The 17,062-nt window shown below is 42.1% G+C and overlaps 1 protein-coding gene across 4 annotated transcripts; it reads left to right on the top strand.

Annotated features, from left to right (window-relative positions):
- The first annotated feature begins 501 nt into the window (after positions 1 to 501).
- On the top strand, positions 502 to 10,529 carry tmtc4 (transmembrane O-mannosyltransferase targeting cadherins 4). Of its 4 annotated transcripts, none has more exons than XM_067516792.1 (19): positions 502 to 712; positions 822 to 865; positions 998 to 1,258; positions 1,366 to 1,481; positions 2,243 to 2,459; positions 3,802 to 3,889; positions 4,048 to 4,148; positions 4,928 to 5,020; positions 5,203 to 5,364; positions 5,716 to 5,918; positions 6,222 to 6,396; positions 6,817 to 6,948; positions 7,068 to 7,147; positions 7,235 to 7,342; positions 7,460 to 7,601; positions 7,817 to 7,931; positions 9,724 to 9,836; positions 9,976 to 10,045; positions 10,262 to 10,529. In XM_067516792.1, the coding sequence occupies exons 3-19, from the start codon at positions 1,097 to 1,099 to the stop codon at positions 10,408 to 10,410; spliced, it is 2,226 nt and encodes a 741-aa protein (XP_067372893.1). In that variant the 5' UTR covers positions 502 to 712; positions 822 to 865; positions 998 to 1,096; the 3' UTR covers positions 10,411 to 10,529. The 4 variants fall into 4 exon arrangements, with proteins under 4 accessions (XP_067372893.1, XP_067372891.1, XP_067372894.1 ...); XM_067516790.1 differs by having other exon boundaries at positions 1,055 to 1,258; XM_067516793.1 differs by lacking the exon at positions 5,203 to 5,364 and having other exon boundaries at positions 1,055 to 1,258.
- The last annotated feature ends 6,533 nt before the right edge of the window (positions 10,530 to 17,062 follow it).

Here is a 17,062-nt window from a genome sequence, read left to right on the forward strand (position 1 = left end):
TCAAGTTTGCAGTAAACCAGCATACATACAGTAGGCTCAATAGAATTTGACTTAATAATCTTACTTTTTGAGATAGCCCTAAACAAATTTATAATTTTTTCAGTGAAACAAGCTCATCAGTGAAACACAAGGTCACACAGACCATCCAGAGTCACAAGAGACTGAATGTTCAAAATCAACTGTAAATTGTTTCATTAGGACAGAAAACTTTGTGAAACGTTAAATTTAGGGGCCTGTAGCTAATCCAGCAGGATTTTGGGAGAGGTGATGACAAGAAGAGCTTTAAAGAGTTCAGTCTCAATTAAATGTCTAACAATCTGTATTCTTATGTGTAATTGTAAGAGCAGTTCCATTCTGCCAGAGACTAAAGTCCATGATGTGTGTTTCTATCTTCTGACCCGTCAGTGTCTCTGACTGTGTGTGAAGTCAACTGGACTCCACAACGTATACCAGTATCTATTCAACTATTGGCTGAAAGCGAACACGTGATACATACGCTAGACAGGAAGTGCTGGAGCCTGAGCGTGTACATTTGTTTACAGTTGTCTGTCTGTCTGCAACTCGCTGAGGATACTCTGCAGGAATTTAATTCTCAGCCTTCCGCAAAAGGCTTTAAATAGACAGCGCGTAATATCGACAGAGCTACTGGCTAGCGTTTGCCATGTTTATGCCGCATAATAATGTGAATAAAAACTGAGCACCGTCTAACAAGGTATGCTAGAGTTATGGTTTATCTGCTTGGTAATGTCCAAAAAAACCTTCGCGTTAGATGGTCATCTAATCAAAGTGACGACTTTCGTTATTGAAATATCTGTTTGTAGGTGCAAACCACGCTTGAATGCGGTTACGATCCTTGGCTCTTTCAGTAAGTTAACATTTACGTTTGCAAACATTAGCACGCTGGCAAAAAGCTAACATGGGAACTGGTGAAGGCAAAGTAATATCGCAGAACGTGTCTCTAAAGAAGAGTACATTCAATGTATTGCCTCTTCTACAGATACAAGAGTCGGATTTGTAGCACCTTAACTTGCCTGCCCGATCTCCCCCCTCATAGGGATCAGATGATGATAAAGAATGACCAAAGACCCGATGCATCATGGCATTGTCTGAAGTTTATTGGGATCACCAAATACCCCTGCCAAAGCTTGCTCCAGTCCAGGCCAAGGCCACTGTCGCCCTGGTAGCCCTCCTGTGCTTCATAAACAGCTATGATGGGGAGTTTGTTTTTGATGATTCTGAAGCAATTGTCAACAATAAGGTATAGTTTCAAAGGCACAGAGGTGTCTTTGTGTTGCAAAACAGATTACATTTTATGACATTGCTTTTGCCAGTAGATAGCAGTCAAATATTGTGTTTCTGTTGCAGGACTTGAAACCAACCACACCCCTCAACAACATCTGGAGCAATGATTTCTGGGGAAGCAACTTAAGTAGCAACTCTAGTCATAAATCCTACCGACCTCTCACTGTCCTTACATTTAGGTACAGACTCTTTTTAACTCTGTAAACTAACACACTGTTGTTATACCATGGCAGAAAATAAATAAATACTTGTATGCATCTTGCCTTATAATTTTATTGTGGCTCAGTTGCTAATGTGGCCACCCACCAACCATGGGGTTGGAGGTTCATGACCCGGTCCCCCCAACCACATGTCAAAATATTCCTAAGCAAGACATTGAACCTCCAACTGCCTATCCCAAGCAGGGAGGGTTGCGTCAGGAAGGGCATCCGGGGTTAAAAAATGTGCCAAACTATAGTAAATTCGCTGTGGGGACCCTGAACTTGTTTTATTAGCCGAAAGGAGTAAAAAACCAAATCTGGTCTTATCATTTTAACGTTTCAGGATAGCACACCGATGTTCCTATCGAATCATTAACCACAGAGCTAAATCAGCGGGCAAGTTAAATTAAGTTATATGCCACCACAATGTTTACTAGTAAAAACAGACCTAAACATGTACTACAAAGTTTAAGAAATACATGAAGACAGTGTTTACCTGAGGTTGGTGGGCATTTCTTTCTTCTGTATATCAGTCTGGTTGTATATTTTTGCACGACCAAAACCCACATACCCGCTGGTTATGGCCATTGTACTGCCTTTCAGCCTGTACCACTACAATACAATAGTTTCTACTCACAATAGCTTGTACTCACCCCTCATACACTTATGGTTCTACATTTCTCCATATCCACACATTTCGCAAATAATAATAATGATGATTCCCTCTGTTGCTGTTCCAGGTTGAACTACCTCTTGGCGGGAGGCCTGCACCCTGTTGGCTTTCATGTGCTGAACATCATCCTCCATGCTGTCATATCTGCCCTTATGATTGATGTGTTTGCCATACTGATTGGTGGGCTGGCCTATGATGAGAAGGGTGTGAAACTTAACAATGCTCCCAAGACTTCTCTGCTTGCTGCCCTCTTCTTTGCTGCACATCCAGTTCACACAGAAAGTGTAAGTATTTAACTTCAGCTTCAAAAGGTTGATTGGCTATTCAAAAAAAGATTTTTAAAAATCTTTAGAAATTTTGTTTCAAAAAAGTGAAACAATCATACGTACTTTAATAGTTATTAATGCTATTCACACTTATTTCGCATAAAGCATTTTTTCATTTTTCAATGTAAACCAGATTTTGTTTTTATATTCAGTTTGTGCTGTGAAAAGTAGCTCTGTTGTGTTGTCTGACTGTCTACACACACACAACAATAGCAAGAAAGAAAAAAAAAAAGCACCAGGAAGTGGCACCTTCTTTTACTCTTCTGTCCGTGTCAGAAGTAGAGGAGAAATCACTTATGTTACCACGTTACTTTAGTTTATGCAGATCCATTCCCAGATAGTCTAATAAACATGATTACCTAAATCTGGTTCACAGGGACACTCAAAAAGAACTCTCCATTATCCCTGGAACCCAGTAGGGAGAAATAATAATAGTTATTTTGACATTTTTGAGGTACCCTTTTTTGAAATGTCATATACATATTTAGATCAGCTCTCAATAACCTAAGGTAATAGTCCTGCCCAATTATTTTAGCTCCCATTCTTGCTTCGAACTCGGGCTGGTCGGGCGCAGTTAAATCTTGTACAGTGGACATTGTCTCATCGCCCATTGATACATTGTACTCATGATTTTGGGACAAAACACAAACTTTTCTTAAAAACATGCACCCGTGCATCATGACATCTAGGCATGCCAGTCCAAAGGTTTTAATACTGAACTTGCAGTGGGTTCTTGGCAAGAACAAAAGCCCCGTCTCAGCTGGTAGTGCAGAGCTAAGGTACGTGTGGTAGCACGGCCTGGCTGTTAGCTGTGTTGGGATGCTTATTGACCTGCCAGAAGATGTGTGTTTGCTGTAAAGCCTGGCTGGAAAGCAGCAATTCCCCCTCTCCATTCTCTTTAATCATGCAGGGCAAGGACTGGGTGAGACCTGGGGGGTGGCAGACAGGCAGACTGTTGGCTTAGGCCTGCTGTATCTATCAAAGCAGGCAACCCCAGGATGCCAACCATACTGTACCCACACATTGTATAGAACACACACACCAGCAAGCCACAGTAGTAATGAGAGATTCTTCTTACCTCTCTTAATAAGCCTCCAGTTGTAACTGAATGCACTATGCAAAAGAGTGTGTTATAAGGAGGACATGTAACAAAATAATTTATGAAAGGTTGCACATGATAAATCAGTTTCCTAATGTACACTTGGTACTTAAACTTGTTTTTCTGCATTGCTGTATGTATCACGTATGCATCCCTCATTATCTTGTATTTCTCTTCATTTTCCCTCTTCATCTCAATAAGGTGGCTGGTATAGTGGGTCGAGCAGACCTTTTATGTGCTCTGTTCTTCCAGCTCTCTTTTCTCACCTACTGCAAAGCTTTCAACAGAGGTAGGCATTATTCTTTATGTACACCGTAATACTGTACTGTGCTGACAATACATAGAGCCACTATCAAACATTTTGGAGCTGCAATCCATGTGTTTGAACACCTACATTTTAACCACTAACTGTCCATAACTAGCTTGCTCTTGGCTTTGTGTTTTCAGGGAGTGAAAGAAATGACAGGTTTTCTGTCCACTGGGTTGTGGTTAGCCTCTTGCTGTGTGCTGCAGCGATGCTCTGTAAAGAACAAGGCATCACAGTTTTGGTACGGAGTCTTCTTGTAAAGCCATTTTTAGAGACTTGGTAGATTTCATTACATCATGTACAAAACATAATAGAGATCTCATCTGTGAGACATAATTATAGCCCCAGCTTGTGCATCTTATGTATTAACATCCATTGAGTCACAGGGATCACTTGACCTTTGACCACACTCACCAATATTCTGAACGTATTTACAAAATTTTTATAGACTTTATTAATAATCTGATCCACTGCACAAAACTGTACTTTTAATCGTTTTGTTTTTTTTACGTAGTGTAGCTTTTAAAAGTGTCTGACTCCTTTTGAGGGTGGACAGCTGTGTTAGTTAAAACTAACACTATTTCAGAGTTTTTTTTATGAAGGTAATGATGACACTTACTGCATAATAGATGTGCTTTAATTGATAAAAATATTTCTCCCCCCTCACCCATCTAGTTGTACAATGTGTAGAGTAAATAGTATAGGTATGGCTATTCAGAGTCCTCTGCACTGCTGTTAAGCCAGACGATTTTTGGGCTCATTGGTGAGCTGGCTGTGTGACTTTTACGTATTTATGGTTATACATTGGTGGCAAAAGCTGGTATTAACACAATAAATAATCATAAATTTAACACATCATGAGCCCCTGGCAGTTAATTTACTCCTCTTCTTATTCTTGCTTACGTTAAAAAAATCTCATGACTTTTACATACATGATAGGACCTAAAGATCCATTTTGTTGCTGACCTATATACATTTGAAATGCCAGTTCTTTTTTCTTCTCTGTGTATTTTGCCTCAGGGTGTAAATGCAGTCTTTGATGTTCTCCTGATCTGTAATGTTAATGTGTATGAACTCAGCCAGAGGCTACTCCTTAGGAAGAATCCACTTCATGTGAGTTAAAGTTTATACACCCTTCCCCTGTATTGTTCCATAAATTATGCACTGCCTAGTGTCACATAGTCTATGTGTAGGAAAATGGATCTCAGTGTATTGTGCTCATGAAACAGCTTGCATGTACCTCACTAGCATGGCTTTGTAAATGTGAGTGACAAGTGGTAATATTTCTCTGACAGGTAAGTGAGATGTTGCGAACTGGATTGCTTATGCGATTGACTCTCATGGGTCTTGGAGGGCTCTCAATGCTCTATGCACGGTGGAGGATCATGGGAACAGGACCACCGGCATTCACTGAAGTAGACAACCCTGCCTCTTTTGCAGAAAATATGTTTCTCAGAGTGAGTACGATCGGTTTCTCAAGTTGATTCATTCTGGGATGCAACATTAAATCACACTGGGTTGGAAGTTCAGGTCAGTTTCAGGTGAATATGAGTATGGAGCTCTTCCTTTTTTTTTTTTTTTTGCATGATGTAGTCTGTGTTTGTTTCCCCACCCCTATTTGTAACGCATGAAGCTATTCATGTTATTCACCGAAATTAACACACTAATTTCCCCAGCCCAAGTTTTAAAACATGCAATTACTCATTATTTTTTTTACGAGGTGATGGACAAACATTTGATTTGCTGTTCCTCTGTTCTTCCCGACTCTCTCCTCTTCTGTGCTCCCCTGTTCCCCGTTTGATTGGCAGATAGTGAACTATAATTACTACTACTCTCTGAATGCCTGGCTGCTGCTGTGTCCCTGGTGGCTCTGTTTCGATTGGTCCATGGGCTGTGTGCCACTCATTAAGTCAGTCTCTGATTGGAGGATGCTGTGGCTGCTGATGATGTGGTGCATCCTGATAGGCTTGATAAGCCAAGCCTTATGCTCACAGGACAGTCAGAAAAGGAGGTAAGCAAGCAGAGCCGTCTCACACTCGCTGCCGATGAGATGAAGTGCACATTAGCCTCTCGAGGCCCACACTTGATTGTGAAAATTGTATCATATCCACTCCAGCGTGACCAGTGCACCATGTCTAAATTGCTGTTAGAGGAGTTTTATAATTCTGTAACGGTTTAGAGACAGACTGTGGTAAATCATAAGGAGCATTTTGAGCCTGCTAACAATAAACATTTCCTTCACACAGTGTCACAGAGTTTCTTGCAGCTGTATATAATCTTTTTGTATTTTGTGGCCTTTTCCCCTTCTTGCCAGGACGCTGACCTTAGGCCTGGTGCTGTTGGTGGTCCCCTTTCTGCCAGCCTCTAACATTTTTTTTAGAGTGGGCTTTGTCATTGCTGAAAGAGTGCTCTACCTGTCGTCAGCTGGCTACTGCCTACTCCTGGCCTACTCCCTGGGACACTGCTGCTGCCGCTGGACCAGATTCAGGGTGGGACTAAATCATACCAAGCAGATCCCACCAAAATAAGGGCTGGTGCTGATGAAAAATTGATAAGCACATAGCTTCCAGCAAAGACACAACCCAGTGACCTTTCTGTTTTTACAGCTACAGCAGGTCACGCGATCATTGCTTTTACTCTTATTTAACCACCTGTTTGTGCATGTTTAGATGCTTCAGTGCCTCTGCGATGCAGAGTAGGGACAGACTTAAGAAGTGACTAATGAATCGTGTATAAAGGGATGATAACAGCAAGTGGTGCCCATGTGTTATATGAATACATTTGCAGACTATTAACTCTGAGTCATAGAGCATGTATTTTTAAGCTTTCATAATAACCCTTATAATGACTCAGAGTACACCGTTATTAAGTGCCTCTGTTTTTCTGTTTTGTGTTCTTCCACACTCCAGAAGCTGCTGTGTGTGTCGGTGGTGGCACTGTTGTGTGTGTGTGTAGCTCGCTGTGCTCTCCGCAGTCACCAATGGCGGGCAGAGCAAACCCTCTTCACCAGTGCCCTGTCTGTTTGTCCTCTCAATGCCAAGGTAAAGACGTGCGCGTTGTGTGTTTGGCTGCCTCTTTACAGCATGTGTCGGTCTTTTTTTAGTTTTTTAGTTTATGGGTGAAAAGTTGCACTCTGATGCCTCATGGGTTTATTTTTCAGGTACATTACAATGTAGGTAAGAACCTAGCTGACAGAGGAAACAGTACTGCTGCTATTGGATATTATCGAGAGGCAGTCAGGTATGTCTCAAGCATTGACAATCCAATCATCTACTACCAAATGAGCAAGAAGCTGACTTTGTGCTGCACAATGTTTGTGGTTTTCAGGCTACATCCAACCTATGTCCATGCTATGAATAACCTGGGGAATATCCTAAAAGAAAGGAATGAACTGATCGAGGCTGAGAAGCTTTTGTCTAAAGCTGTGTCTATTCAGTATGTTGTCAAGGGCAAAATAACAGCACACTCTCATACACAGACAGTCATTTCGTTCAACACCAGGTAGCTGGAAACCGTACGTACTGATGTCGTCGTATGTTTTAATCTGCGCAGGCCTGACTTCGCTGCTGCTTGGATGAATCTGGGTATAGTTCAAAACAGTCTGCAGAAGTTTGAGGAAGCAGAGCAGAGCTACTGGAATGCCATTCGCTTCCGGAAAAAATATCCAGACTGCTACTATAACCTAGGACGCTTGGTGAGATTCCAGGTTGTAAACGGTCTTTACTGAGACAGTGTGCAAATAAGGCTTATGATTCTTTTTAGAAAGACCTTGTCCATACCCTGGAATCTGGACAAAAAGCTAATGAAATAGCTATTGTGTAGGGGTTGATTTTTGCAATACAATGAGAAAGAACAGAAACACTTTAAGAAGGGGTTGTCCTTTTTTTTTTCCCTCTCTTGTCAAGATAGTATGCTGACCAGAACAGACATGTGGATGCCCTGAATGCATGGAGGAATGCCACCATGCTAAAACCTGACCACAGCCTGGCTTGGAACAACATGGTTATTCTGCTAGACAACACTGGTAGCAATAACACACACACACACACACACACACACACAGTACATAAACAAAGTACAAGTTACTTTTGCCATTGTGGGCTGACCTCAAGATTGGAACCTGCTTTTACTACTACTGTTAATTGTTTTACAAGGTTTTTACTACACATACCAGATTACAAACATATTTTAATGCCTGCAATAATATTAATATGATAAATATATTAATAACATCACATGAAAACAGTAAAATATTACTACTACTACTACTACTAATAATACCTATTTCTGAATAAATGTGATTTTCATGACTCACTTTCCAAAAATTAAGTGGGGCCACTATCTGATCTCAGTGCAGTTTGTTGCAGCATTAACAGTGTTATTTTGGAAAAGCAGGAAATCTAGGTGACCAACCAGATTAGATCGGAAGAGCAGGAATCAGCAATGCTTGAAATTTATGTATTAAAGCTTTGTGTTGGGAGTTTTGAAAGCACTCTTCCCTGCCGTGTGGAGAATGCTCTGATTTCCAAACGTTCGAGCCGTTTTGTCAGAAGCCGCTCCCACGGGGGCGGAGTCTCCCAGGAGGGTACTGGAACTGTCCAATCAGAACCCAGTATGTTCCTGATCAAACGTGGGCAAGCACAGCCAGAACAGCGCCCCCTCAGAGTCCCCCCACCGTATTTGTTCCCCAAATCTGACAGAAATAATTCTACCCCTCTCCCCAGCTCCCTACCAAACAAAAAAAAAAAAAAGAAAAATAGAGAAAGGAAGAACAATAGGTGTCATTTTCAAATGGCAAGGAAACGGGAATACTTTTTTCTCTTTGGTGAGCGCACCCCAACCCCCCTTCTCTTTTGTTTTGATCATTACACAAACAAAAGGCAGAATCAGTGTAGATTCAGGCAGATGCACTCAGACACAGTCACACATGTAGTCACATGTTGGCAAGCTGTGTCTGAAGGACACAGGCTATGACTCAGGACATGACTGTCAGTGTCTGTCTGACTGTCTGTCTATCTGACTGCCTCGCTTTCTCTTTCTCCATTGCTGGCCAGACATCAGACGGGTCTGTGACAGAGATCAATAACCCAGTGGGCCTTGTATTCAACCTTAATTAGGAGACTAAACCGCTCTTCCATGTGTGGAGAAGGAAAAACTCTGCTTCAGACACTGCTGACACATAGAGCAGGCAGTCAGAGTCTGTATACTGTTGAAAGAAAACATGTTATCTGTATTATCAATATACTTAGTGAGATAAATATAAAGCAGATTACTTATAAACAAGCAATACAGTACGCGTACTGTACTCTGTAACTGTGCACAGAAAAAGTATAAACCAAATGGGGATCAAGTAAACATGCAAATACCTGGAAGTGACAGTACAGACTCGTTCGCCTTGGTTGTGGATTGCTTGAGAAACTGTGACAAACAAGTATTTTCCAAACTATGACAGGAGAGACTGGCCTTGCTTCAGCAAATACACCACTCCGAGAGTCCCTCGTGTGTATATTGACCACATCAGTAACATCCCATCCCTCTTATTGAACCTTGGTGTAGGAGGGGTCATGGTGGTTAAAAAGAATCAGGGCAAAATGCAGTTTTCCTGCAGCCCTTCATATATCAGATTTGCAATGATTATTGTCCAAAGATTTGACCAATTAATTGATATTCTAGTTAAGTTGTTGCATAGATTACACAAGAATATGTGAGCATGAATATGTCGAGCTGTGTGTGTGTGTGTGTGTGTGTGTGTGTGTGTGTGTGTGTGTGTGTCTGTGTGAGAGACATTAATTGCGCTTGCTGGTTCTGCCTTCAAGGAAACTTGGGTCAAGCGGAGTTGATTGGCCGAGAGGCTCTGAAGCTCCTTCCAAATGACCACACCATCATGTTTTCATTGGCCAACGTCCTGGGGAAACTACAAAAATACAAGGTCACTGACCATAGTAGATATTTTTTGTGTCTTGAATGTTGATTTAAACTGTGTCTGCTATGACTCAGGAGTTCTTTATTTCTGTGACTTGTACAGATAACCCAATGTATGTTTTTGTTTGATTTGTTATTTTCCTCAGGAGTCGGAGGGCTTCTTTCTTCATGCTCTTCGTATCAACCCAAATGCTGCTAGTTGCCATGGCAATTTAGGTAAAGCTACTGCTACTTTGGTTGTGTATTTTCAGAGCTGATGAGAGATTCCAAGTGCTTTTATAGGTAGAAGAATAATTAAATAATGTTTGGTAGCAGAAGCGATATTGTGTAGCTTTCCTGACCTGTTCTCAATGCAGCAAATGGAAAGAATTACAATTGTTGCTGCTTGTCAGCTTAAACAGCAATTATCCTTTTTTTTTTCAATAATCTTAGCTGTTCTGTATCATCGCTGGGGAAAGCTGGAGCTGGCAAAGAAACACTATGAGCTGTCTCTAAAGTTGGACCCCGAGGCTCCTGGGACCAGAGACAACTACAACATGCTGCGACGCAAACTGGACCAGCTTAAACAAAGTGCACCCTGAGGGAGCCCACTGGGACCCCTGCGTGCTGAAAAACAGTTTTTTCCATTGTTCCATTTGATATGATTTTATCTCACTAATACTGACTTAGGTACCATTTGAAAATAAAGACCACGATCTGTGTATAAGACTCCGGCTTTGTTTGTTGGGGATAAAAAAAAAAAACCTTTTACTGTTTCAAAAAGGCAAAGCAATAGGTTGCACAGCTGTAGTTTAGACTATTTAAAGATTTTTTTCATGTACGACACAGCTTCTGTATCAAGTATCAAATTTGGCCTCATGGGTGTGAGGTATGTGGTGCAGGTGTGCAGGATGCCTTTGCCGTACATGGCTGTCCACACTGTGCTGTTTTGTTGCCCCATTTGAAGGCCATGTGGAACTGATACTTGGTGAACCCCATCCTCTTTTCATCTCTTGACCCTGTGTTGTCTCAGCTGGACAGAGCTCCATACACGAGTGGATACACACTGTTGTATAACGTATTGGGGTTGGCCGTCTGTCCAGATGTTCCTGTATTTAAACATCACTGCAGTTTGGACCAAGAGTGCTCATCTGCACAGGACCACAGCATAACCATTACTAAAGCAGAAAAAATAAATTAACCAACAGTCAGTGAGAGGCTTCAGCTACCAAGTGTTGACCACTGGTGGAGATGATGTGGTTATCATGTTTGTTTTCCGATACCCATCTGTGTGTTCCTAAGTGGCATGACACACTGAGCTTCAAAACCCCCTTTTGCCTCCCCTCTCCTCCTGCAGCCTCTGCCGTTAATGGGAGAAAGGTGTTTTTGCTGGGAAGTTTTCTGAAGTGTCCAAGAGGAGACGTGGGGTCAGCTGAGACAGGAAACCCACGGCCGGTGCTGTATGAAAACAGCTCTATAGCACAGAGCCTTCAAAGGGAGATGGGGATGATCTCCCCGGGGACTATGCATGCACTCGCGCACACACATGGGTAGTGCAGACAGGCCTGCTTCTCTTGAAGAACGCTGCCAAGGGAAAAGGTGACCCCAGTGTGAAACATCAGTCAACAAGTGTGCACCAGAGGTCAAAGTTCAACACACTTCTATTTTTTCACCTGCTTCCTACAGCTCGCAGGAAACGTTTGAAGCTCTGGCGGGCTGGTATGGCTTTGCTTTAGGGGCTGCTAAGTTTGTTTACACATACAGTACAATACACCAGTTGATACTTTGATGCTTAGAAGATGTTACTGATATGCACATCGGGGGGTGCCTTAGCACACACGACCATCAATATCCTCTGTATATAAGCTCCTAAGTATGCAACTAATATAACATGAGATTTCCTTCTCGCTCTCTTCTTTGTTTTTTCTGTTTGCTGCTTTGATGTAAAGAGTCAGTGGTAGATAGCTCTGAAATCAAAACACTGCACAATAAAGACATTGTTTTGTTTGCTTAGATGGCTCGATCTCACATGTGGTGATGAGGAGCACTGGAGCATCTCAAAGAAGTATCCTGGCACCAGTCCTGTTTACACTCTACAGCTCTGACTTTAGTTGCATGTCAGAAACCTGCCACCTCCAAACGTTCTCTGACAGTTCCTCAATTGGTGGATACATACAGTAATAGGAATAGGAATAGAGACACCCGATAGAGAGGAGCAACAACGTCACCACACAGCTCAATGTCAAGAAAACCCACAGGAATCACAAACTGGACAAAAACAGATCAGACTAGTCTTTTTCAGGAGGCTTTGCACCTTTCACATGTGCAGAAGGCTACTCTGGATGTTTTATAAATCTATAGTGGCGAGTGCAGTGATCTCTGCAGTTGTGTCAAGTGGCGTCAAGCCTGGTGAGGCCAACACACTTAACAAGCTGATCAAGAAGGCAAAATCTGTTGAAACTGGACAGTCTGGAGCTCACAGTGGAAAGGACAAGAGTGGATTATGCCTCTGACTCTGTGATGAAATTGATGCAAATAGGAAGTTAACTTATCAGGCTTGAGTGCATTGCAGGAGGTTGAAGCAGTTGTCCACCAGTCTCGTTGAGCGCTGTATGAGTCCCCCATCGGTGTGTGAGTGTGTGTGTGATTGTGAGTGTGAATGGATGAATAAGAAGCAGTGTAAAGCTGTTTTAGTGCCAATAAGTAGAAAAATGCTGTATAAGTGCAGACCATTTACCATTTACCTACACACCAATTCCACTGGAAAACAATATGGAGTTCACCAGCTGGACTTTTGTGCCCACTGCCATAAGACTGTGCACCATTTGAACAATAACAAACACATACATAAGAACATCTAATTTTCACATACAACCCAACCGCTCAACAAATTAGTTAAGCGTCTGCAAATGTAATAGTCTAATCACAGTAATATGTGGGCCTATTGCAATACATGGACAGAATGGCGCTACTAAATCAGATTTTGTCCATTTTGAAATATATTTCTTTATCTTAGTTACTTTAAAATGTATTTACATTTATTGTGCCTTAGTCTTCTTCCTTTTATACTGGGTGAACACATGTAGATTCCCTTTATTAAGATCAGAAGTCTTAACTTAAATTATTACCCCAACTTATGTCAAATTACATTACAACATGTAATCTAGGCCCTTATTTTTTCTTTTCTTGTCTTAGTTAACAATGAAACTAGATTCAAAAAGGCTTGTGTAAACCCTTTTTGCTTTTTACCACAATATCGGAATGGTTACTCTGTGACAACTACTCTTCCTAGTTATTTTTTTCTCTTACGGTAAATGGATTGCTTATACGATTTACATTTTTGAGATTTATTTTCCCTTTGGCTGCTTAGGATCGCCAGTGTATATGTATAGTACCAAGTATCTTATCTTATCTTATCTTATCTTATCTTATCTTATCTTATCTTATCTTATCTTATCTTATCTTATCTTATCTTATCTTATCTTATCTTATCTTATCTTATATTGCTGGTAAAAAAATGATTATGCTACAAATCATATGCTGGCAGAATAACATCAGGACTGCAGATGTATAGCTGGCTACAATATTATTAGTTTTTACTTTATGTACTCATGGATCCCATCTTTACTTACTGTGTGATCCCTTCATTGAGTGCCTGCAGCTGACTCTCTAGCTGCACAGCTGTGCTGGCACATCAGTGGGGGAGCGCACTTTTATCATAATCATTCTTTGAATACCTTTCATTATCATAAAATATGTGAGTATTAGAGGGATGGATTCACTGGCCCCAACAACATCTTCATTATCCATTCTGACTGACAAAAACCTGCTGTCCTAGGGAGTGACATTAATAAAAGATGGGGTACTCCTGCCTTATGAAGTCCTCTCCTTGTTCTCTGGGTTTTACTGTACACCTTTTACCTGCTTGGATGCTCCATCACAATGATAATGAAATCAACAACCAGGTGAGGTTCTGTAAGTGTCTTCTATTAATCACGCTGTTGAGTTTTGATCAGTGTAATCAATGGATTCGGGAGAATCATGTCAGATTGTTCGCAGCCAAAACAACTAAAAATCTGTAAGACTAAATTCAACAAGGCATTTTGTTTTGGTTCACAAAGACCTGAAAGAAAAAAAATGTCATCCTTTTATTGTCGCACAATATTCAACAGAAGAACAAGAAGCGGGGGAGCACTAATTTGAACCCACTGAGGGTGGTTTGGAACAGCAGGTGTGCTAGTTTGCATCTGATAAGCATGCCCCCCCCCCAACAAAATAAAGAAACAGTGGACTTATCCAAACTGCTACACAGAGATGTCCATTAAATGAAGCAGCAGTAGAATATGAAAAACGGTCACTCTGAAACTGAAATACTGGGAACACTATAAAACAGAGTCTTTAATTACTAAAAATACTGTTTAAAAACTCTGATACTTAATACTACTATGCTACTGTATTTTGTTCTATTTGAAGAAGCACTGTAAGCAGACATTAGAGACACACACATGCACAGTGACATGCATGGACAGAGCTCCCATCAGTGTGACAGTCCTCTGATGTGTCCACTGCCTCTCCTCCTCCCCCTAACCACAACAATCCTAATGGGCTCTGATGGGCACCTCCATCTTGCCTGTCTAATTGATGTAAATACTGTGCATTTGAACCCACAGTCATTCCCACCAAGCCACAGCCAGCCCCTCCCTCTGTTTCTTATAACAGTAGGGGTCAGAGGTTAGGCTGACTGAGTGATCATTAGAATGGCAGTCCTTATTAGAGAAGCAGCTTGTCTGACAACCCATCCGCATCCTGGAGAGGGACCCACCCTGTCTGCTTCATCTAGATCATATTACATGACACGACCTCCGAACAGATACTACCAGTGCACTACGACACTCTAGGCCACTAGGGCACAGTGGCATTTTCAGAGGGGTCCCCTCGCCTGTCACCACTCTGTCCGTCTGGCTTGGATGCACTCTGTCATTTTAAGGAGGGCTAATGTCAGTGGGTATTGAGACCGCCGAGTCTACATGCCCTGGCATTTTCAGTGGTGTTCTGAAAACGAAGCATCCAGCCACCCTCTTGAGAGTCCACAGTGTCGCCGCCAATGATTAATAGTTAGAGATGGGCTATAAAACGTCCAGTGTGACCAGATGCTAGCCAGGGCTTTGCTGAACTGATTGAGAGGACATAGTCTGCCAATTTGGCTCTTTTACAAAGGCTGGAAGTTCCCCAAGATTGATTCTGTGTCTGAGTAGCTGTGCCCTCGGGGGCTGAACATTTAGGATGCACTTTTTGCACTCTATTATCTTCAGCTGAAAACAACACTATGAATGATCATGGATCTGATCATGGAAATCACTGACATTTGCATGCAACAGTAAAAATCTGAGCAGATTTATAATCGTTTTTATAATTTCTTAAGTCAAGACAAGGCTCTCTGGCTGTGGATGAAAATGGGGGAGGTTGGGATAATTTGCAGCAGGAACCCTCTGAGGCTGTTTTGCAAAACAAAACGAAGCAGCTAGACCCTTATTGAAAAATATAGTGCAGTGAGATGGAAATTTATTAACTGGCACCAGTTAATGTGTGCATTATTCATTTCTGGTGAGCATGAAAAATGATCTAAAGAGGTTTGAAATTGCAGACGCGCAGGCTGACTGCACAGTGGCTGGCCGTGCTGGTTCGTTTCATTCTCTTGCAGGGGTGTTTGGGCAGAGAGGTGGAGGGTTGAGGGACAGAGGGATGGAGGATGGAGGGGAGGAGTGCGAGCCCCTTTCTGGACAGTAGGGCTTTCCAGTAACAGCTGTGCTTCTCTCACGAGGGGGCGGCAGCAGCACTGGGAGAGAGGCTGCTTGGGACAGATGGACCGGCCCGGCACCACCTCCCCTCTCACCTCCCGCCACCACTGCTCCTATTAAAAATATACTGATTAGCCACAACATAAACACCACCTGGTGGTAGCAAGGTTGTGGCGGATGCGGGTCAACATGGGAAAAATGTAACGCCGGTCACGATCGACAGGTGTCAGAGCATACAGTGCACATCAACTTGCTGTGTGAGATCTCTGTCCACCACAATATTAGAACCACCAGGTGGAATTTATGCTGCGGCTATGAGTCCACATCTCTGTGCACTCATGTTGTCGTTGAATGAAGTTCTTTTTGTTTAGCAACTTTATTTAAAGTTTTCCTCACTCGCTATTTTGTGTTAGTTTGTTCTTTTCACCGTTTCTCTTTCTACACTTTTTTCTCCCCATTCCTCGCGCTTTTGAACCCCATCTCTCATCCCAACTTCTTCTCCCTTCTCTCCACCACTGCTAAAGTAGAAGGTGGTGGGCAGCAGTCGGTGCCAGTGGCATATGGCTTTCCACTGTGCTAAACATTCATACAAAAGACAGGCCCATCAGTCATGGCTGTGGCCGGATGAGGGGAGAGAGCAGGTCTCTGATGAATGGTGTTTAGAATTTACCTGCTGTTAAAACATTACCTCCCAAACACCAGCTCCCCGAAGCACACACAACATTAAGAAGTGGATAATATCAGGAAATACGACCCTTGTGAGCACACATCATGTACGCCAGGTTATATCAAATAATAAATATGCTTCTTAAACCCCTTGCACAGAACCCTGGGTCAGGCCTTCATAGACCAATTAATGCAGAGCATCTGCTGTATAGAGGGAGCATGCTAAAGAACTTCCGAGCCATTTTCAGCAATTTAATAAGGAGGAGCGCTGCTTCCTGCTTGCTCCAATAGCTCTCATTGCTAGAGTAAGCATGGAAGGGGTCTTGTCGATTAGACCAAATTAATCCATTCTTCAGGGATTCTTTTTCTGGTTCTATGGTGAAACTGGCGCGCCTTTGTTCTTCCTTGAGCCCCCGTGTTTTTTCTGCCAAATTTAACAGAAGGCTCGGAGGGTAACAGGGGTCCAACCCAGTATCACCTTCTGGAGCAGAGCAACTAGCAGAGAAAGACAATCAGCCTGAACCCTGCTGTCTCCAGCACAAAGTGAAAAGACTCTAATTGGGCTTTTTTACGCTGCATTTTCCTGCAGGATTGCTGGATCATGAAAAAGCAATTAAACCTCAGAGCTCCAATTCATTCATTCTCATTTTTATCCCTTCACTGGAAAGAGACAAATTTGAAATCACTTATGTGTGTGAATTTTTTATTTTTATAATTTATATTGTGAGAGACCAGCTGTTGTTTTAAAAGATCCTGTAACATGTTTAGATATAATAGTCAAATTACAAGA

The sequence above is a fragment of the Channa argus genome, chromosome 9 (assembly GCF_033026475.1).
Source record: "Channa argus isolate prfri chromosome 9, Channa argus male v1.0, whole genome shotgun sequence".
In the NCBI taxonomy this organism is placed as follows: Eukaryota; Metazoa; Chordata; class Actinopteri; order Anabantiformes; family Channidae; genus Channa; species Channa argus.